This window comes from Astyanax mexicanus, chromosome 11 (assembly GCF_023375975.1).
Source record: "Astyanax mexicanus isolate ESR-SI-001 chromosome 11, AstMex3_surface, whole genome shotgun sequence".
Taxonomy (NCBI): domain Eukaryota; kingdom Metazoa; phylum Chordata; class Actinopteri; order Characiformes; family Acestrorhamphidae; genus Astyanax; species Astyanax mexicanus.
Window position 1 is genome coordinate 15,102,012 of NC_064418.1, and position 18,302 is coordinate 15,120,313.

Here is an 18,302-nt window from a genome sequence, read left to right on the forward strand (position 1 = left end):
AATATTGCACTCCAAATATCTTTATATATTCAGGATTAAAGTAACATAAATTATACTGGACAGATATAATCGGTCTCTAGTAGATATATAATGGGAGATGAGAACAGTGTGATTTTTTTTTTGCTAAAAACAGTAGAACAGTTATACCCTGATGTAATAATTATATAATTATAAAAGTATAAAACATTCTGTTTTGTTAAACATTTTGTTGACTAAATCATTCTGCATGTGTTCTTGTGTAGTTTTAATGTCTTCAATATTAAATTTACCATGTAAAAAAAACATAAAATAATAATAAAAAAAACATTGACTGACCTTTGTGTCAGGTGTGTTTTTGTCCAAGTTAGGGTCAAATTAACCCAGAAAATAATAAGAGGGTTAAAACAGGGTAAAAAAAAATCTATATAATACTGTAATATTTTTTTTACTCTAAGAACAATCTAAAAAAAGACATATCCCATGATTTGCAAAAGCATTTACAATTCCAAGCTGAAAAATATTGTTCTACTCTGAGAACGATCTGAAAATAGCAAATATTACATGATTTAGATGATTTTACTTCCAAAATTGTTTTCAAATATGTATTTTTCCTCCAAAACTCCAAAACTCAGACTCGGTAAGCTGCATGAAATAAAATATTTCTAACTGGCAATTTCAGAAAAGTTGACAGGAATCAAACTGACAGCCGAGAGTATAAAATTGCATTCTATATATAAACCCTTACACCAGCCTGACGTCTATCAGTTGACTGTAGCTGAGCGGCGGACTGCTAATGCTGCGCAGTAATGTAATGTATGCAGGTAAACTGGGCAAAAGGACAAACACTCTGCAGTGTGATTCACAGCTCCTATCCACTTCTGCACTGATGCAGAATAATGCAGTTAACCCTTTAATCCCCAACAAAACCAGAGAAGAATTCTGGAATTTATAAGTCTACATGTATATTAAATATTAAATTTAACTGTAACAAAACTGAATCTAACCAGAGGATATTCATTTAATTTTCCATTCATAGAAAACTGATAATGTAATTTTTCTTAAGGTAATTTTTGCTCAAACTTTTGCATGTGTATTGTAGTCACTGTAAAAACCTTTGAATATATATATGTTTTTTTTTTTTTTGATAAATCCAGCTAAACAGACCAAAAGAAATACATAAATATATTACTAGGTCATATTATATATTTTCATATTTTAGGTTTTCCTTTATTTAAAAAATGTTGTGCATCGTAGATTAATACTAAAGTCATCCAGACTATAAAACAAAAACAAGTTTATTACTCTCTTAATGTGTTTGAGAGCATCAGTTGTAAAGTTGTGAAAAGGTAGAGTTGGTATACAGTGAATAGCCATATCTGAGTAATGTCCTAATCTATATTATGTCAAGAACTACTACTCAACTAAGTAAAGAAAAAAGTAGTTTAAGAAATGAAGTACTTTAAGAACTTTGAAAGTATCCCCAAACAGAGAAAGACCATCAAAAATGTCATGATGAAACTGGCTCTTACCAGGATCGCCCCAGAAAAGGAAGACCAAGAGTTCCTCTGTTGCACAGAATAAGTTAATCAGCTAATTAGTTACTAGCCCCAAAAAACAGAATTTAAATGCACCCCAGATAAAAGTATTTTGGTTTGTTTAACACCTTTAAGTTACTACATGATTCCTTATGTGTTCCTTCATAGTCTGAATGACTTCAGTATTCATTTACAATGTAGAAAAAAACACACACCTACACAACAATTGCTCAGCAGCACACTTCAGCATTTTCTGATATTTCTTTAGCTCTAACAGTCTGTCTAACATCTAACTGTCTGTTTGTGTTTCTGTGGCTTTAAGGCTAAATGAACTGATTGCAGTGCGTCTCATTCAGAGAGCAGTCTGGGCTGAAACACTGAAACACTCCGCATAACAGCATTCAGGTCTCTGTGATTATGGCCTCTTTAAGGAGTTACCCAGGCAGGTGGGCAGACGCTGCGTCAGACAGAATATTAGCGGTGTAAATTGTGTTAGCACTTCTTGTCTGGTTTAGAGAGGGGAAATATGATGATATAAAACATTGTATTATATCATATAATGTGCCGGATATTTCATTTACAGCTGTTTTCATGGCTTCATCAATATGCCTTACTCCACTGAGAGGTTTCTGAAGCAAATATCTGTCTGTTTCTGTCCTGTATGGTCTTATCTTGTCTTGTCTTGACCTTTAGATAGTTCAGCCTTCAACTCAAAACAGAGGCATATAATATAAAAATAATATAAAATAACATAATAAGAGTTTTGAATAAAAGTTTTAAATGATAGTTTCATCAACATATAAAAAAAACGTGAACGTGAACAAAACAATCTGTTCTAATTTTCTATGTGCCGAGAGCAAGTGAGTGAGTGTGTGTGTGTGCCCCCCCCCTTAAACAAGCAAATCAACCAACGTGTTCAATTACCTCTGTGTCACATTAAAGCACACTAAATGAAACCCAGACAGCTGCTTCGTTTATTTAATTTCGTTAATTATGACGAACGGCTAAAAACAGCTCCGTGCCAGAGAGACAGAGAGATTATTTATTTAATTGATTTTAAATTTACAATTTATTCTACATTAGTTCAGTATAGAGTGCAGCACCATTCAGCAATTTAAAACCCTTTGCCATTATTTACACTGATAATGTGTATAATGCAGATTTAAAGGGCCCTTAATCAAGCAAAACTGAATTTTCTATTTTTTATTCTTTTGATTACCTGATCTGTGCAGTAGTGGTGCGGCATATCGTATCATATAGGGGTGGGCGATATGGCCCTAAAATAATATCACAATATTTTCTGATATTTTTGCGATAACGATACTCTTGGCGATATGACAAAACACTTTAAAAAAATATATATTTTAAAAATACCCTATACAATGCAAGAAAATAAAAAAATATATATTTTATTATTACATACGATATAATACTGCACACCCCTAACTGAGATATAAAAAAATACAAGAATTTTATCAGATTTGTAACAGAAGACAATGATGCAGAATGTCATGATAATAATAATAATGCACTCCAAATATCTCCATATATCCAGGATTAAAGTAAAATAAATGATACTGGACAGATATAATCTATCTCTAGTAGATATATAATGGGAAATGGGATGGGTGATATGGCACGATATGTTAGGGTATAATATTGTTCACGATATTTACATTTATATTTTCACGATATTATCGTGTACGATATGATATGGCACACCCCTAGTATCATACGTAATAATATCGTCAACATTTTAAAATATTGTGAACGATACTATAGCCTGAAATATCGTGACATAGGACACACCCCTAATTATCACATCAGGGTACTAAATTTTTGTTGTTTTAACAAAAGAAAAAAAAAAACCCATTATATATCTACTAGAGACAGATTATATCTGTATTTCTATCATTTATTTTACTTTAATCCTGGATATATGGAGATTTATGGAGTGCAATATTAGTATCATGACATTTTGGATTATTGACTTCTGTTACAAATCTGACACCGATACCTACTTATAATAAATCAGGGGAATTATGTAATAAGTATGTCTTTTAACATTAAAGCACTAACACACTTAATTAATTTGGAATCAGTAATGCGTCATTACATTTTTTTAGCTCAAATTAATTAAGCCACCAGGTTTGACCCCAACTTCTGCCGTAATCTGCCCCAACCCCCCGGCAAACACGCTGATTTTTTGTTTTCTGGAGCGATTTGCTTTCTGGGAATTGTAGTGTTGGTGCGTTATCACCTATGAGCTGGGCTTGGGATCTGTGGGCACCATTATACACTGATGCAGGTCTTACTGGTGATTTATAGGAAAAAGTGAGCCATGGGTCCCATTGAAGCTCTGCAGCTTTTCACAGATTGCTTCGTGAGTTACTGTTTGCTGAGCTGCTGCAGTTTAGACAGTTGCGTTTTCTCTCTCTCTCTCTCTAATCACTCACTCACTCGCTAATTTGTGCCATTTCCAGTGCTATGGATCTGGGACTGAATATATATAAATTGGACTAGAGCAATAAAGTTGTGTGTTCTAGGTATCGGATGATGGTAGTTGTGCCTTGTTGGGGAGTACGAGTACATTAGCATGGTATCAGTATTCATGCACCCTTAACCATGACCTAACGTGAATCTGACCGCTGTTCCTCATATTGTGAATAGAGTTAAATAGGCTTGAAAATGATAGAGGGTTAAAACAGGTAAAAAGATAAATACTATTCACAATCTAAAAAAAGGACATATTTCATGATTTGCAAAAAAATATTTACAATTCTAAGGTAAATAATAATTTAATATTCAGAGAACAATCTAAAAAATAAGAAATATTACTTGATTTAAGATGATTTTACTTCCAAAATTCTGGATTTTTATTGTCAAAATTGTTTCCAAATTAATATTTTTCCTCCAATATGACTCCAAAATTGTAAAACTTTATAACTTGCATACATAAAATAACTGGCAATTTCAGAAAAGTTGATAGGAATCAAATTGACAGCTGAGAGTATAAAATTGCATTCTATATATAAACCTCCACACATCAGCCTGACGTCTATCATTTGACTGTAGCTCTGTAGACTGTAGCATATTGTGTCTAAATTTCAGGATGAATTGACCAATATAAATGCTCCAAAATTACACACACACAGTGTATCACAAAGTGATAGTGAGCACACATGCCCGGAGTGGTGGCCAGCCATCTCTGTGGCACCTGTGGAGCAGTGAGGGTTGATCCAACACTGCTCTAAGAATTTGCCAGAAGTGGGATTTAAACCCACACCAACAGTTTGAGACCAAGATCCAAGTTTTAAAGAAAGGTATACACCTTAAGTCTGGTGCCTTGGATGACTCAATATTGAATCATGAATAATTGTTATCCTCCTTTTACTCTGTTCTTCAATGGACAGTACTTCATAGTAAAGTAGCACAGTATTATTTGGGTGGTGGGTCATTATTCTCAGCACTGCAGTGACACTGATTGGCTTGCTGGTGGTGTATAAGGTGTACGTTAGTGTGTGTTGAGACACATCATTGCTGCTGGAGTTTTTAAACACCTCAGGGCTATAGTTTAGCGATCTATAGGTGAAGCATCAACCGTGCACTGCGCAGCTTGATTTAAGTAGGCCTTACTTGGCTGAAAAGTATGCCTTACTTGGCTCGAAACGTGAAAAAGGCATGTGTTAAGTCTCTTAATTAATCATAGGTGTGCTTTGGGTGTAACGTGCCATCCCCTTTAAGAGCCAGGTGAGCTCTGACTTTGGGAGGATTGCTATTTCAGGGGTGCAATTACTTTGACATGTCCGACGCTTCTCAGCAGAGGAAACTGACCTGCTTTCATTGTGTTTATTGTTGATGTAAAAGGTTGCATAGCTGACAATAGGCACAAGCTATGGTTTTGTGCACTGCTGCATGTTGTGGGTTGTGGATGCACCTGTGTTGACAATTCATTGTCAAGATAGCAATGAACATCTAATTGTTGACATCTGTCTAGGTTCAATTCAGTCAGTGGTGCACATGTGTTTTCCATTGCCAAGATAGCAATAAGCTAGGAATTTACCTGAAAACACTTAATTTTGAGAGCACCACACTTACCATAAAAGATATATTCACACACACTGTTATTTAAACGAGGCAGAATGTTTGCAGGGTGTAAGATTACAATGAGCATCACAATACATAAGATAAGATAGTGTCACTGCTTGACTGAGAATAGTCCACCAATAATTGGTACTGAGGGATCAATCTGACTATAATGCTGGCCACGCTGAGCTGAGCTGTTACAGGTGTAATAAATATTACAGGTGTACTCAGCTTTATCTGTCTGCAGGTAAATTACAGCCCGCACTCGTCTGTCTGTCTGACCGGAGAGATGAGTGTGAAACATGGCAGTGCTGGAATGGAATATCGTGGTTAATAAACACATCATGCTGAAGTGTGCAGTGTGAGCTGAGGCAGCGTGATGGAGGCGCAGGGGAGCGTGTTGGAGGCTCGTGCAGGACGCAGTGAGTCAGGCAGCCCGGGCAGCACGCTTGTTAGGCACGCAGGGTGCAGCCCCGCCCACCCCAAGGCCCCCAATCGATGGGTGCAAATTTTCCGCTCATGCTCTTCTCACCGACCTGTGGGCCACCACAGCTGACGCGACACGCTACAGCACCCGTGCTGTGAACAGGGCCCCCGTGGGGATGAGCAGTGTGTGTGCGTGTGCGCGTGTGTACAGTGTGTGTGTGTGTGTACAGTGTTTACCCGCTGAGCGCTGACGAACAGCTTATGGATGATGCTGCCGGCAGGGCCACGCCCCGCACCAATCACAGCCACCTCCGGCTCCTCCAGCAAACTGCCTACAAACCTGAGAGAGAGAGAAAAAGAGAGAGAGAGAAAGAGTCAGAGAAAGAGAGAGATTTAATGCATCCTTATTTTTAAACTTCTACACTGCTGAACACATCTCTATTTTGCTCATCTTTAATATTTAAAAACAGAAACAATGTAAGCATCAACAACCTGCTACAGAGAGAGAGTAAGAAAAAAAGAAAGAACAAAGATGATAGGGAAAGGAAGAAAGGAACATGTAAAAAAAAAAGACAGAGAGAGACAAAGATGCACAAAAGATACAGCTCTGGAAAAAATTAAAGAGACCAGTCCAGTTTCTGAATCTTCTGTTTCTCTAATTAAGCTATTTATAGGTAAATGTTTGAGTAAAATGAACATTGTTGTTTTATTCTATGAACTACAGACAGCATTTCTCCTAAATTCCAAATAAAATATTGTCATTCAGAGCATTTATTTGCAGAAAATGAGAAATGGCTGAAATAACAAAAAAAAAAAGATGCAGAGCTTTTAGACCTTAAATAATGCAAAGAAAACAAGTTCATCTTCAGTTTTAAGAGTCCAGAAATCAATATTTGGTGTTTTTATGCTTGTTGGCATGTTCTCCTCCACCACTCTTACACACTGCTTTTGGATAAATTTATGCCACTCCTGGAGAAAAAAAATCAAGCAGTTCAGCTTGGTGGTTTGTTGGCTTGTGATCAACCATCTTCCTCTTGATTATATTCCAGAGGTTTTCAATTTGGTAAAATAAAAAAAAATCATCATTTGAGTTGGTCTTATTTTTTCCCCAGAACTGTAGATGGATAAAGAGATGTAGAGAAGAAACTCGAGAGAAAATGAGAAGAAGAGCAAGAGAGAAGGAGAAAAAGAGAGAAAGAAAGAGGGAGCAGAATAAAAGGGAGATTAAGAATAAAAGAGAAAAGAGATGAAGACAGTGAGAGATACCGGTAAGCGTGTGCGCGCACGCGAGAGAGAGAGAAAGAGAGAGAGAGAGAGAGAGAGAGAGAGAGAGAGAGAGAGAGAGAAAGATACAATTTCAGCATAAATAACCTGGTACAACTCATATAGAGAGAAGGAGCAAAGATAAAAAGCAAAGAGAGAGATGTAGAGAGCAAACCTGAAAGAAAATTAGAGCAAGAAAGAGAGAAAGAGCAAGAGAGACAGAAAGTAAGAGCAAGAAAGGAGAAAAAGAAAATAAGAATATGAAAGAAATAGAGACAGATGAAGAGAGAGTGGAAGACACTGATAATCAGACAGAAAGAGATACCAATACACTCTTAGAGAGAGACAGGATGGGAAGACAAGAGGGAAGACATGTGGGGAAAGGAGGAGAAATAAAGTAGATACAGGAGGAGAGATGGAGGGAACAGGAGGGGAGCGAGGTGTGTTTAGAGTGAACTGTGTAATGTATGCTCAGACTCGCTCTCGCACAGTTAGCATTCACTCCATTCATCTCTCTCTGCTGTAACAGCAGCAGTGCTCAGCTGCAGCTCCACCGGATAAACGCTGTACTCATTAAAACCCCTCGCTAAAACAAACACACGGGACAGGGGACGCGCCCGGCGGGGGGCTCAATAAACCACCTCAGAGACGTTCACGTTGGACACAATCATCACTTCACACTTAAAGCACCTTTCATACAGTTCCCTGTGTCTCACCTAAAGAGCTCATATCATACAGAAGCTCAGCTCACTCTACTGCACAAGAGTAATACTGTACTACCAGTACAGTCCGAGACGAGTCTGAAGTCTTTTGAGCACGTCCAAGCCAAGTCTAAAGTCTTTTGAGAATTAGTCAAGTCTGAAGTCTTGTGAGAACGAGTCCAATCAGAATCCGAAGCTTTCTAAGCATGAGTCCGAGTTGAGTTTTAAGTCTTTTTATGTCTAAAGTCTTTTGAGGATGAGTCCCGTCAAATCTTAAGTCTTTTAAGCATGAGTCAGAGACAAATCTATAGTCTTTCAAGGATGAGTCCCAGACAAGTCAGAGTCGAGTCAGAAGTCTTTGAAGCACGAGTTCGAGTTGGGGGCTTGAAGTCTTTTGAGAATGAATCCGAGTAGAGTCTGAAGTCTTTGAGAACAAGGCCCAGATGAGTCGGAAGTCTTTTGAGAATGAGTCAGAGACGAGTCTGAAGTCTTATGAGCGAAAATTGAGTCTGATGTCTTTGAAGCAAGAGTCCGAGTTGGGTCTGAAGTCTTTTGAGCGAAAGTCTTGTCTGAAGTCTTTGAAGCACAAGTCCGAGTTGGGTCTGAAGTCTTTTGAGCGAAAGTCTTGTCTGAAGTCTTTGAAGCACAAGTCCGAGTTGGGTCTGAAGTCTTTTGAGAACGAGTCAGAGATGAGTCTGAAGTCTTTTGAGCAAAAATCGAGTCTGAAGTCTTTGGAGCACGAGTCCATTTCAAATCTGAAGTCATTAGAGCACGAGTCAAATCTGAAGTCTTTTGAGCACAAGTTCAATTCGAATCTGAAGCTTTCTGAGCATGAGTCTGAGTTGAGTTTTAAGTCTTTTGAGCACGAGTCCCAGGCGAGTTTAAAGTCTTTTGAGCAAGAGTCAGAGTTACATCAACAATAAACAGAATACATAATAAAATAACATTGCTGTTCCCATAAATGAGCTGCTTGCACACCTTTACAGTGTAAACGAGCAGCTCAGTTTCCCCTGATGAGAAGCTCAGAAATGCTGCGCCATTAAAATACCAATCCAGTAAAGTGAGAACGCCCCTGGCTCTTAAAGGGTATAGCAGAAGATATGCTGATTGGTTTATTTTACATTATGCCCGAAACACACCTATGATTAATTAATCAATAAAACAATACCAAAGACACACTGATGCCCTAAATCAAGGGCCCTTAGTGTTAGACTGATTTAACACTGGCAATTTTACTGTGTAGAACTGTTAATCGATGCTAAAAACAATAAAGGACCTTTACATTTAGAGAAAATTTCATTTTGGTGTGACCATTTTCTAGTCTCTCTCTCCCTCTCTCTCTCTCTTTATTCCTCAGTAATAAACATGCTGCCTACTCTGCCTGTAAGACTGATTAATGTGGCTTGTTCACAGAGCAGTCCGGGAGGAAAAAAAAGTACAGAACAAACTGTGCGTTTCAGCCTGAAATTCTAAGTAGTGCTGGAAAAAGTACTTTTCCATATGAGGGACTGTTACAGACTGTTTAAACACACCACACGTCAACATGAATGGGCAGGACTACCAACCTGCTGAAAGATGAAATGGTCATCTTAAGAAAACATACTATTAGATATCTGAGGGGTCAAGTAGTTAAGTACAAATACTTTGTTACCTTACTTAAGTAGAAATGTTGGTTATCTCTACTTTACTGGAGTAACTATATATTTTTTATTCATTTTTAACTTTTTACATTTTCACACAATTATCTGAACTCTGTTCTCACATTTGTACTTACATTTTAAAAATAGTCTCGTAACTGTTTCATTTCGACTTGTTTTCATTCCAGCTTCTCATTGTTCAAAAAAAAAAAAAAAAACTTCTTCCCATAGGAATGAATGGGGGGCTCAACATTCGAACCAACTAACCAACGCATGGCACTCTGTTTTGCCCTTGCTCTCTAGTATTGTGCGTGTATAGAGGAGCTGCTGGATAAACCAGCTATTGCTCAAAAGTTTGTGTACCTCACACACACACACTACCCACCAGAGTAACACAAGATTTCAAAGAAAAGCCAAACATGACATGACATGGCACAAAGAGAAAAGAGAGAAAAAAAAGAAAAAAAAAAAACAAAACAACAAAAACAATCGTTGCTTACATACAATATTTTTTTCTTGGTCTGCATATAACAATTCAATATCAACACTCTATAAGAAATGTTCCATTCCCCCTTTTTTTGCTGTGAAATGTACACGTAAACACGTAAACATACCTAGACATGCAGACACGCATCTCCACTTAGCAACCACCAATAGCAACTGTCTAGCAAGCAGTTAGCACCTTAGCAATCACTAGGCATACCTTAGCAACTGCCTAGACACACCTTAGCAACTTTGATATTAAGTGTATATAGTAAAAAACAGTGAACATGAAAAAGAAAAAACTAACTAGACGACAGATGTATAAAAAATTAATTGTCACTACAAATTTCACAATCAAATAAAATACAATAAAAAAACATTTTCCACGAATATGAGATCTGCAACTTATCCATCCTTTACTGACACACACACACACACACACACACACACACACACACACACACAAAAACACACACACAAACACACAAACACACACACAAACACACACACAAACACACACACACACACACACAGTTCCCTTAACACTCTCTCTGCAAGCCTCCCCTCCTCCAGGCCAGCTCAAGGTCTCTCCTTAATGAGGCCGGAGAGTCTCTCCTGACCGGCCCCTGGTGGCCCCTGAGCAGCCCCTGGGAGCTAACGAGGGCCGGGAGCCTTTTGCCTGACGTGACCTCGCCTGGCCCCGTCAAAGCCGAGCTCAGCTCAGCTCCGCCCCCTCTCCTCCTCACAACAGAGCATGGTAACGGAGGGACGGAGGGTGGGGATGTGAAAAGGGCATGTTAATCCACTTTCCTGGAATTCGCCCCAACAAAGTCCACGGCCGAAAGGGAGTCCAGGAATGACTGTATATTTTGAAAGGGGGTGAAATGGAAAATGGGAGATGGATGGAACCTCACAGTCTAACGAGACCGGAAATACTGCTAAAGAATAAGCAGGAAGGCCTTCAACATCCATTCCTACGTAAAATCTTTAATATCCTCTATAATCACACAGTGATTACTACGCTATTGCATTAAAGAGGTTGAAGGGTTAAAAGTTGTGGGTCAGACAGCAGTGCTGCTGGAGTTTTTAAACTCCTCAGAGTCACTGCTGGACATGAGAATAGTCTATAGACCAGAACTTTCCAACAACAGCGTCCCGTAGTCGTGCACTGATGAAGGACTAGAAGATGACCAAAAAAAATATGAAGCAACAGATTCAGAGCTTCTTTCTCTGCTATAGGTAGGAGTGTCTAATAGAGTGAAGGACAGTGACAGAACAGAGTGTTTAAAAACTCCTCATACACCCCCACCATGCCAATCGGTATCACTGCAGTGCTGAGAATAAATGATCCAGCAACCAAATAAGACTGTGCTTCTTTGTGGTGGCCTCTCCTGTGGGGTCGTGACTAATGGAATGGTTGAAATTAACATAATAAAGTATCCAGAGAATTAAAAATTACTCCAATCCCCTGACTATAACCTGTATCAGGTTATTTACATTACATTACATTACATTACGCTTCTGTCCAAAGCGACTTACAATAGTCAAGTACCAAAGTAATAGAAAGTAAAAACATCTTTAGATAGGGCCGAAAGGAGGTCAAAGGGAAATAATGGGATAGAGGAGTGAAGGAGGAGAAGAAGGAAATGAGGTTAGAATTAGTTAGTTTGTTAGAGGTGTTAGGAGAGTAAGTGCTTTTTGAAGAGCTCTGTCTTCAGGAGTTTATTAAAGATTACACATTACACATTGCAAATTTACTTTGACTGTTATCTGATTGCAGACAGAATGAATCAAAGATATTTCATATGTTTTGTCTGCTTAATTTTATTTTATCATATTCATCCATTCCTGCACTTCATGCCTCCAACACATTCCAAAAAAAAGATGGGTCAGTTTCCATTTTAAACAGATGATGTTATCAGGTAACTGTTATTTTAACCATGTCCATACCGCAGTTAAAAGAATCAGTATTCCAGATTTTTTAAAGAAACTTGACAATGGACCAAAGACAAAAAAGGACCATCCAGACCGTGTTCAGGAACTAGTCCAAAAGCCAGGGTCTGTCATGGTATAGGGTTGTGTCAGTGCCACTGGCACTGAAATGTGTCACCGATCTGAATTGCAGGAATGGATAAACAGTAGCATCCAAAAGTCCGGATTCACCTACTCATTTAGGATTTTTACTTTAAATGTTTTTTTTTTCCTATTTTTGAAATGAATATTGAAGTCATGCAGACTATGAAGAAACACATAAGGAATCATGTATTAACTTAAAAGTGTTAAACAAAGCAAAATACCCATTTAGATTGGCTCTAATCTGTTTGTGATGGTATTAAAGTAATTTTTATCTTTACTTAATTAAGTACTTTTTCCATAATATGGTTTAGAACATTACTCAAACAGAGCTATTCACTGTATATCTGTAACTCTACCTCTTCCCAACTTTACAACTGATGCTCTCAAACACATTAAGAGGCAAGAAATTCAAGTAATTAACTCTTGATAAGTTCAGCACAGCCACCTCATAAAGCTGACTGAGAAAATCCAGACAAGATGTGCAAAGCTGTCATCTAAGCAAGAGGTGGTATTTTAAAATAATCTAAAACAAGAATCATAGTCTGGTTTCTTTAACACTCTTTTGTTTATTAAATAATTAGGTATGATTTTCTTCATAGTTTGGATGAGTTTAGTATTAAGGTGTGTCAAAATGTTTGACTGTTTGAGATATCTTAGGGTCATACTGTCTGTAATCAAATAAAAAGTTAAAGTTTTTTGCATTTTCCATTGTGTTTTAACTTTTTCTCATGTAGGTTATAATGTTTCTGCTTGGAACATTTTTATACGGGTGGAATTTTTTTTATACCTGTGTATTTAATTTTGGTGCTGAAGTATACAGCCTCTGAGCTTTATATGTATGACACACAGCCCTCAGAGACAGACCATCAACAGGTGAAATAAAAACGGAGAGAAGGAGGGTGGCGCAGGTGATAAACGAGGAAGGGTGGGGTGTAAACAGACGAGGGCACAAAACAAGGACAGAGCTCTGTGGAATACGAAATGATGACCAGGCCCACGACACGTCGGCCGTCAATCCTGCCGCCCTGCTCTACTTTGGGCTGAACACAAACGGTCCTGGAATCTCCTCAGATGCAGCTGTTCTGCTCGGTAAAAAACATTGACTCACTAGTGAGACACAATCATTTAATACTTATTATTATTTGCTTTAGCATTGTTCCTCTAAACTTCCCCCTAATTTTCTCTTTTATTGTTATTATTTCCACTATTATTATTACTTTTATTACTATAATAAAACTAAAGTTGAAAAGTGGTGGTGGGGAAAAAAAAAAGACAAGACAAAGACAAGGGGAGAGAGAGAGAAAGAGAGAGAGACATACTTCTCCAGATCATCCGGGTCCACTCCTTTGTCTCCTTTCTCCCCTTTTCCCAAACCAAACTTGGCTTTGAGGGAACGAGCTCGAGCGATGATGGTCTCCACCACCATGAGCTGGTTAATGGTCTCCTGAAAACAACAAGACAACATGAAGAGAGAGGGATGAGTGGCAGGATGAGTGTTGAGTGTGTGGTTTAACTAAGATAATTTGCTACCATATGTTTAGTTGATACGCTAAAGTGTTGATATGCTACGTATTGATATGCTAACCTGTTGACATGCTAACATGTTGATACACTAACACGTTGACATGCTAGGGTGTTGATATGCTAACATGTTGATATGCTAAAATGTTGATATACTAACGTATTAATATCCAAACATGTTGACATGCTAGCGTGTTGACATGCTAACGTGCTGATATTTTAACATGTTGACATGCTAACATGTTGACATGCTAACATGTTAATACGCTAATGTTTTGATTAGCTAACACACTGATATTCTAACATGTTGATATGCTAACATGTTGACATGCTTATGTATTGACATGCTTATGTATTGACATGCTAACATGTTGATATATAAATGTGTTGATATGCTACGATGCAGATGTTAACGTGCTTATGTGATAACGTGTTGATACGCTAACGTGTTGATATGCTAACACGTTAATAAACTAATGTGTTGATACGCTACCATATTGATACGCTAATATGTTGAAACGCTGGGGTGTTGATATTCTAACATATTGTTATGCAAACATGTTAATACAGTAACATATTGATATGCATGTTGAAATGCTAACGTGTTGATATGCTAACATGTTTATATGCTAAAATGTTGATGCACTGACGTATTTATACCCAAACATGTTGATACGCTAACATGTTGATACGCTAATATATTGATATGCTAATGTGTTGGTATGCTAATGTGTTGATATGCTAATATGATGATACACTGGCGTGTTGATATTCTAACACATTGTTATGCAAACATGTAGATACACTAACATTGATATGCTAGCGTGTTGAAATGCTAACATTTTTATATACAAATGTGTTGATAGACTAACGTGTTGACATGCTAACATGTTGACATGCTAAAGTTTTGAAATGCTAATGTGTTGATATGCTAACGTGTTGATATGCTAACGTGTTGATATGCTGACGTGTTGATATGCTGACGTGTTGATATGCTGACGTGTTGATATGCTAACGTGTTGATATGCTAACGTGTTGATATGCTAACGTGTTGACATGCTAATGTGTTGACATGCTAACGTGTTGACATGCTATATTGATGCACTAATGTGGCTGACCTCCAGTTTCTTGTAGTCAGGGTTGGGGTGGCGCAGCAGTTTACTGGCGTGAGAGGTGACCTGCTGAATCGCCTTCCTCACTGATGGAATGTCCTCTACTGACTCTGGAGGAGGAGACACGTGAGAGTCAGTGAGAGTTTCAGTGAGAGTGCAGAACAGAGACGGAGAAAAAAATGAGCCACAGACAGATAATAACTGTAACAGATCATTTGAAAGAAAGACAGAAACTGAGAAAATTTGAGAAAGAGGGAGCAGAAAAGAGATAAAAGTATTTAAAGAGCAAGAGGGAGAGAGATTTTCAGAAAGAGGTAGAAGAAGAAGAAATAGGATAAAATAAGAAGGAGAAAATAAGAGGCAGCTCATTTGAAAGAGAGAAGAAAAGAGAGAAGTATCTAAAAAGCACATGTGAGAATCAGAAAAAAGAGGACAAGAATATAAAAAAGAGAGGAAAGGAAAATTTGAGAGAGTATTTGAGCAGGAGTGAGCAAGATAATTAGAGCGAGAGGAAGAAAGTGGGAGAAAGAGATAGAACTTGAGAGAAAGGTAGGAGAGAAGTAAAGTGATGAAAGAAGAGGCTTTGAAAGAAAAATAGTGAGAGATCTAGAGAATTAGAGAAAGAGAGGGAGAAAGAGAGAAAAATAGAGGTAAAAGAGAACTGGAAAGTGAGAAAATAGAAGAAAGAGAAACAGAAAAAAAGAAATTGAAATAGAGAATATATTTTAATAGAGCATTTGAGAGATATTGAGAAAGAGAAAAAAGGGAGAGAGGAGAGAGAAAAGGAGTGAATTTGAAAAAGAATTTGTGAGAGGGAGCAAGGGAGAGAATTTTCAAAAGAGAGGGAGAGAAGACAAAAATGGAAAATAAATAATTTAAGAGGCGAGAGAATTTAAAGGTGAAAAAAATTTAAGAATTTGAGAGAGAAAGCGAGTGAGAGAAATTGAGAAAGCTTGAAGGAGAAAGAGAAAAATAATCTGAATGAGAGAAAATGAGCAAGAGGCATTTGAGAAAGAGAAGAAAGAAACGAATCTGAAATAGAACTGTAGAGAAAGAGCCTATGAGGGAAAACAGAGACTGTTTTTCACCTGGCAAATGCATTTCTCCCTCTCTCTTTCTCTCTCTCTTTCTCACATACATACACACTCTCTCCCTCTTTCTATTTATCTCTCTCTCTCTTTATCACTCTCTCTCTCTCCAGCTGTGTGCAGCAGATCAAAGTGTTAATATGAAGAGTCTGAGAGTGACACTGCTCACCTTCCTCCTTCACCTTCAGTACAGCTGCGTGGAGAGCGCAGGGCAGCAGGTGCCGCGTCAGGTCAGCGGCTTTCTGTACCGCCAGGTAGTGCAGCACCTACACACACACACACACACACACACACACACACCTCAGTATAGAAGTCAGACACACCACTTCACCAATAGCCAACAACAGTGTGAGTCTGACGCAGACACCTTTCGTTCTTTCACTCTAAGCAGCGCTTGACTCGCGTCAGTTATCACGCAGGTCGCGTCGGCGAGGCTTAATGGAGAACTTTTAATTGCTGTGAGGTCATTCTGCGTGATTGAGCGTCTCAGACATGTTTTCTTCTCTGTTTTTTCCCGTCTTGCTCATTCTCTAAAAAGCCCTCGGATAACAGTCTGCTTAAGCGTCTACATGGCGTCTCACCCGTCTGCAGTTCAGGGACACTGTGTTATGAATGACCTGTTCTTTGATTCTCTTTTATTTGTTTTTTTCCTGGGCTTCCTTTCGGATGTTAGTGTGAAAAAATTTATCAGAAATAGCTACGTTTATTAACTATTAATCCACCAACACACCATTTACGGATGTTGTTAGACCACTAGTAAATGGTGATGTCCATCTAGCCACTAGCCAGATATTATTTTCCAAGCCATTAGGTGGCAGTGCCACAAAAAAATCTGTTTTGGAAAATGAAGTGTAATGGGATGGAGTGTTACAGACTAGTAGCTCTCTAGCCCAGAGGGTTGTTGAACTCAATTGCAGAAGAGTTGAATTCAAAGAAGAAGGTAATCCCAGGAAGAAAGAAAGAAAAAAATAAATAAACACACCGTTTCTTACGCGGGACTGAATCTGTGTTGTTCGGGTCGTGGTCCAATATACTACTGCTGCCCCGGCTAGTGAATAGGGACACAGCCGGGGAAAAAAAAAACACCCATATAAAGAGATAGGGAGCCCAAAAATGGGCGAAAAAACGAGAACGACGGTTATTTATTTTTTATCATCGTTCATTATAGTTGTCTATTATCACGCCTTCTGCTTGCGTTGTTTAAATAGCAACAGTGATTGTAAATCTATCTACACAGATAGGCGTGGTTGTCTCGAAATGAGGCGTGTTCGAGTAAATTTCTGGTATATTGCTATCTTGGCAATATTGGCAGTGAATTGTCACAATGCAAGATGTGCTTTTTCTGTCATTATGATAGCAAAGACACATTGACATGCACTAAATCAAGCTGCGTGGTGTTTGTTTGGTAGCTCTCCTAAAACATAAAATAAAATAGGTCCTCTTTCTTGCATGCAAACATACTGTTTTATAATAAATGTGTTAAAAAGTTTATTACAACATTTGTGAAGATTGCAGGGTGTCCATTTACTGCAACCAGAGGGAAGGAAAGTGTGTACGCTTCTGTCATTGTCCAGGACAAGTTAGTGAAGCAAATAAAGAAATTAAGGAGAGGTGACGAGAAACACCTTTATTAACTCTTAAACCCCAACTGTTTGAGCAATGATGTTCGTTGTTATCTTACAACAAACAGTCTATTTTCACGCCTTCCACCTGTGTCGTTTAAATAGCAAAGGAACTTTAAGGTGTGTCACTAACTGTGTTAAGATACATTTCTGGTGTATTGCTATCTTGGCATTGGAAAACACAGGTGTGCCACTAAATGAAAACAACCTAGGCAGACGTCAACAGTCAGAGGTTTATTGCTATCTTGGCAGAGAATTGTCATTTGTCACAAGGCAAAGTGTACTTTTTCTGGCTTTATGATAACAAAGACACACTGACACATCCTATCTTACACCCTGCCAAAAGATTATTTTCATGCCTTCCGCCTGCATTGTTTAAATAGCTACGGCGCATGTGGATATATCTATGCTGATGGGCGTGTTGGTCTCAAATGAGATGTGTTCAGACAAATTTCTGGAGAACACATCTAAATACATCTACACAGGTGAAAACACAGGTACGCCACTGACTGAACAGCACTTGTGAATACATCTACGCAGATTGGCGTGTTGGTCTCAAAATGAGTTGTGTCCAGATACATAAAAAAAAAAAAAAAGCTAAAATAGGGCCCTCTGTTTTATAATGTATATAATTAATACATTATAATAATAAAAATAAAATAGATTACAACATTTTTGAAGATTGCAAGGGCGAGTTTGCACTGCACTCCTTTTACTGCAATCAGAGTGAAGGAAACTGTGTACGCTTCTGTCATTGTCCAGGACGAGTTAGT

General features: G+C 38.1%; 1 protein-coding gene across 2 annotated transcripts in view; it reads right to left on the minus strand.

The window, feature by feature from the left end:
- rab3gap1 (RAB3 GTPase activating protein subunit 1) overlaps window positions 1-18,302 on the minus strand; it is a 105,340-nt gene that overhangs the window by 13,104 nt on the left and 73,934 nt on the right. For both annotated transcript variants that reach the window (XM_049484802.1, XM_049484803.1), the window contains exons 20-23: window positions 16,077-16,173; window positions 14,826-14,929; window positions 13,506-13,630; window positions 6,264-6,366 (exon numbers count right to left, since the gene is read on the minus strand). In XM_049484802.1, coding sequence (XP_049340759.1) covers window positions 6,264-6,366; window positions 13,506-13,630; window positions 14,826-14,929; window positions 16,077-16,173 — 429 coding nt within the window. The remainder of the gene's footprint in view (window positions 1-6,263; window positions 6,367-13,505; window positions 13,631-14,825; window positions 14,930-16,076; window positions 16,174-18,302) is intronic.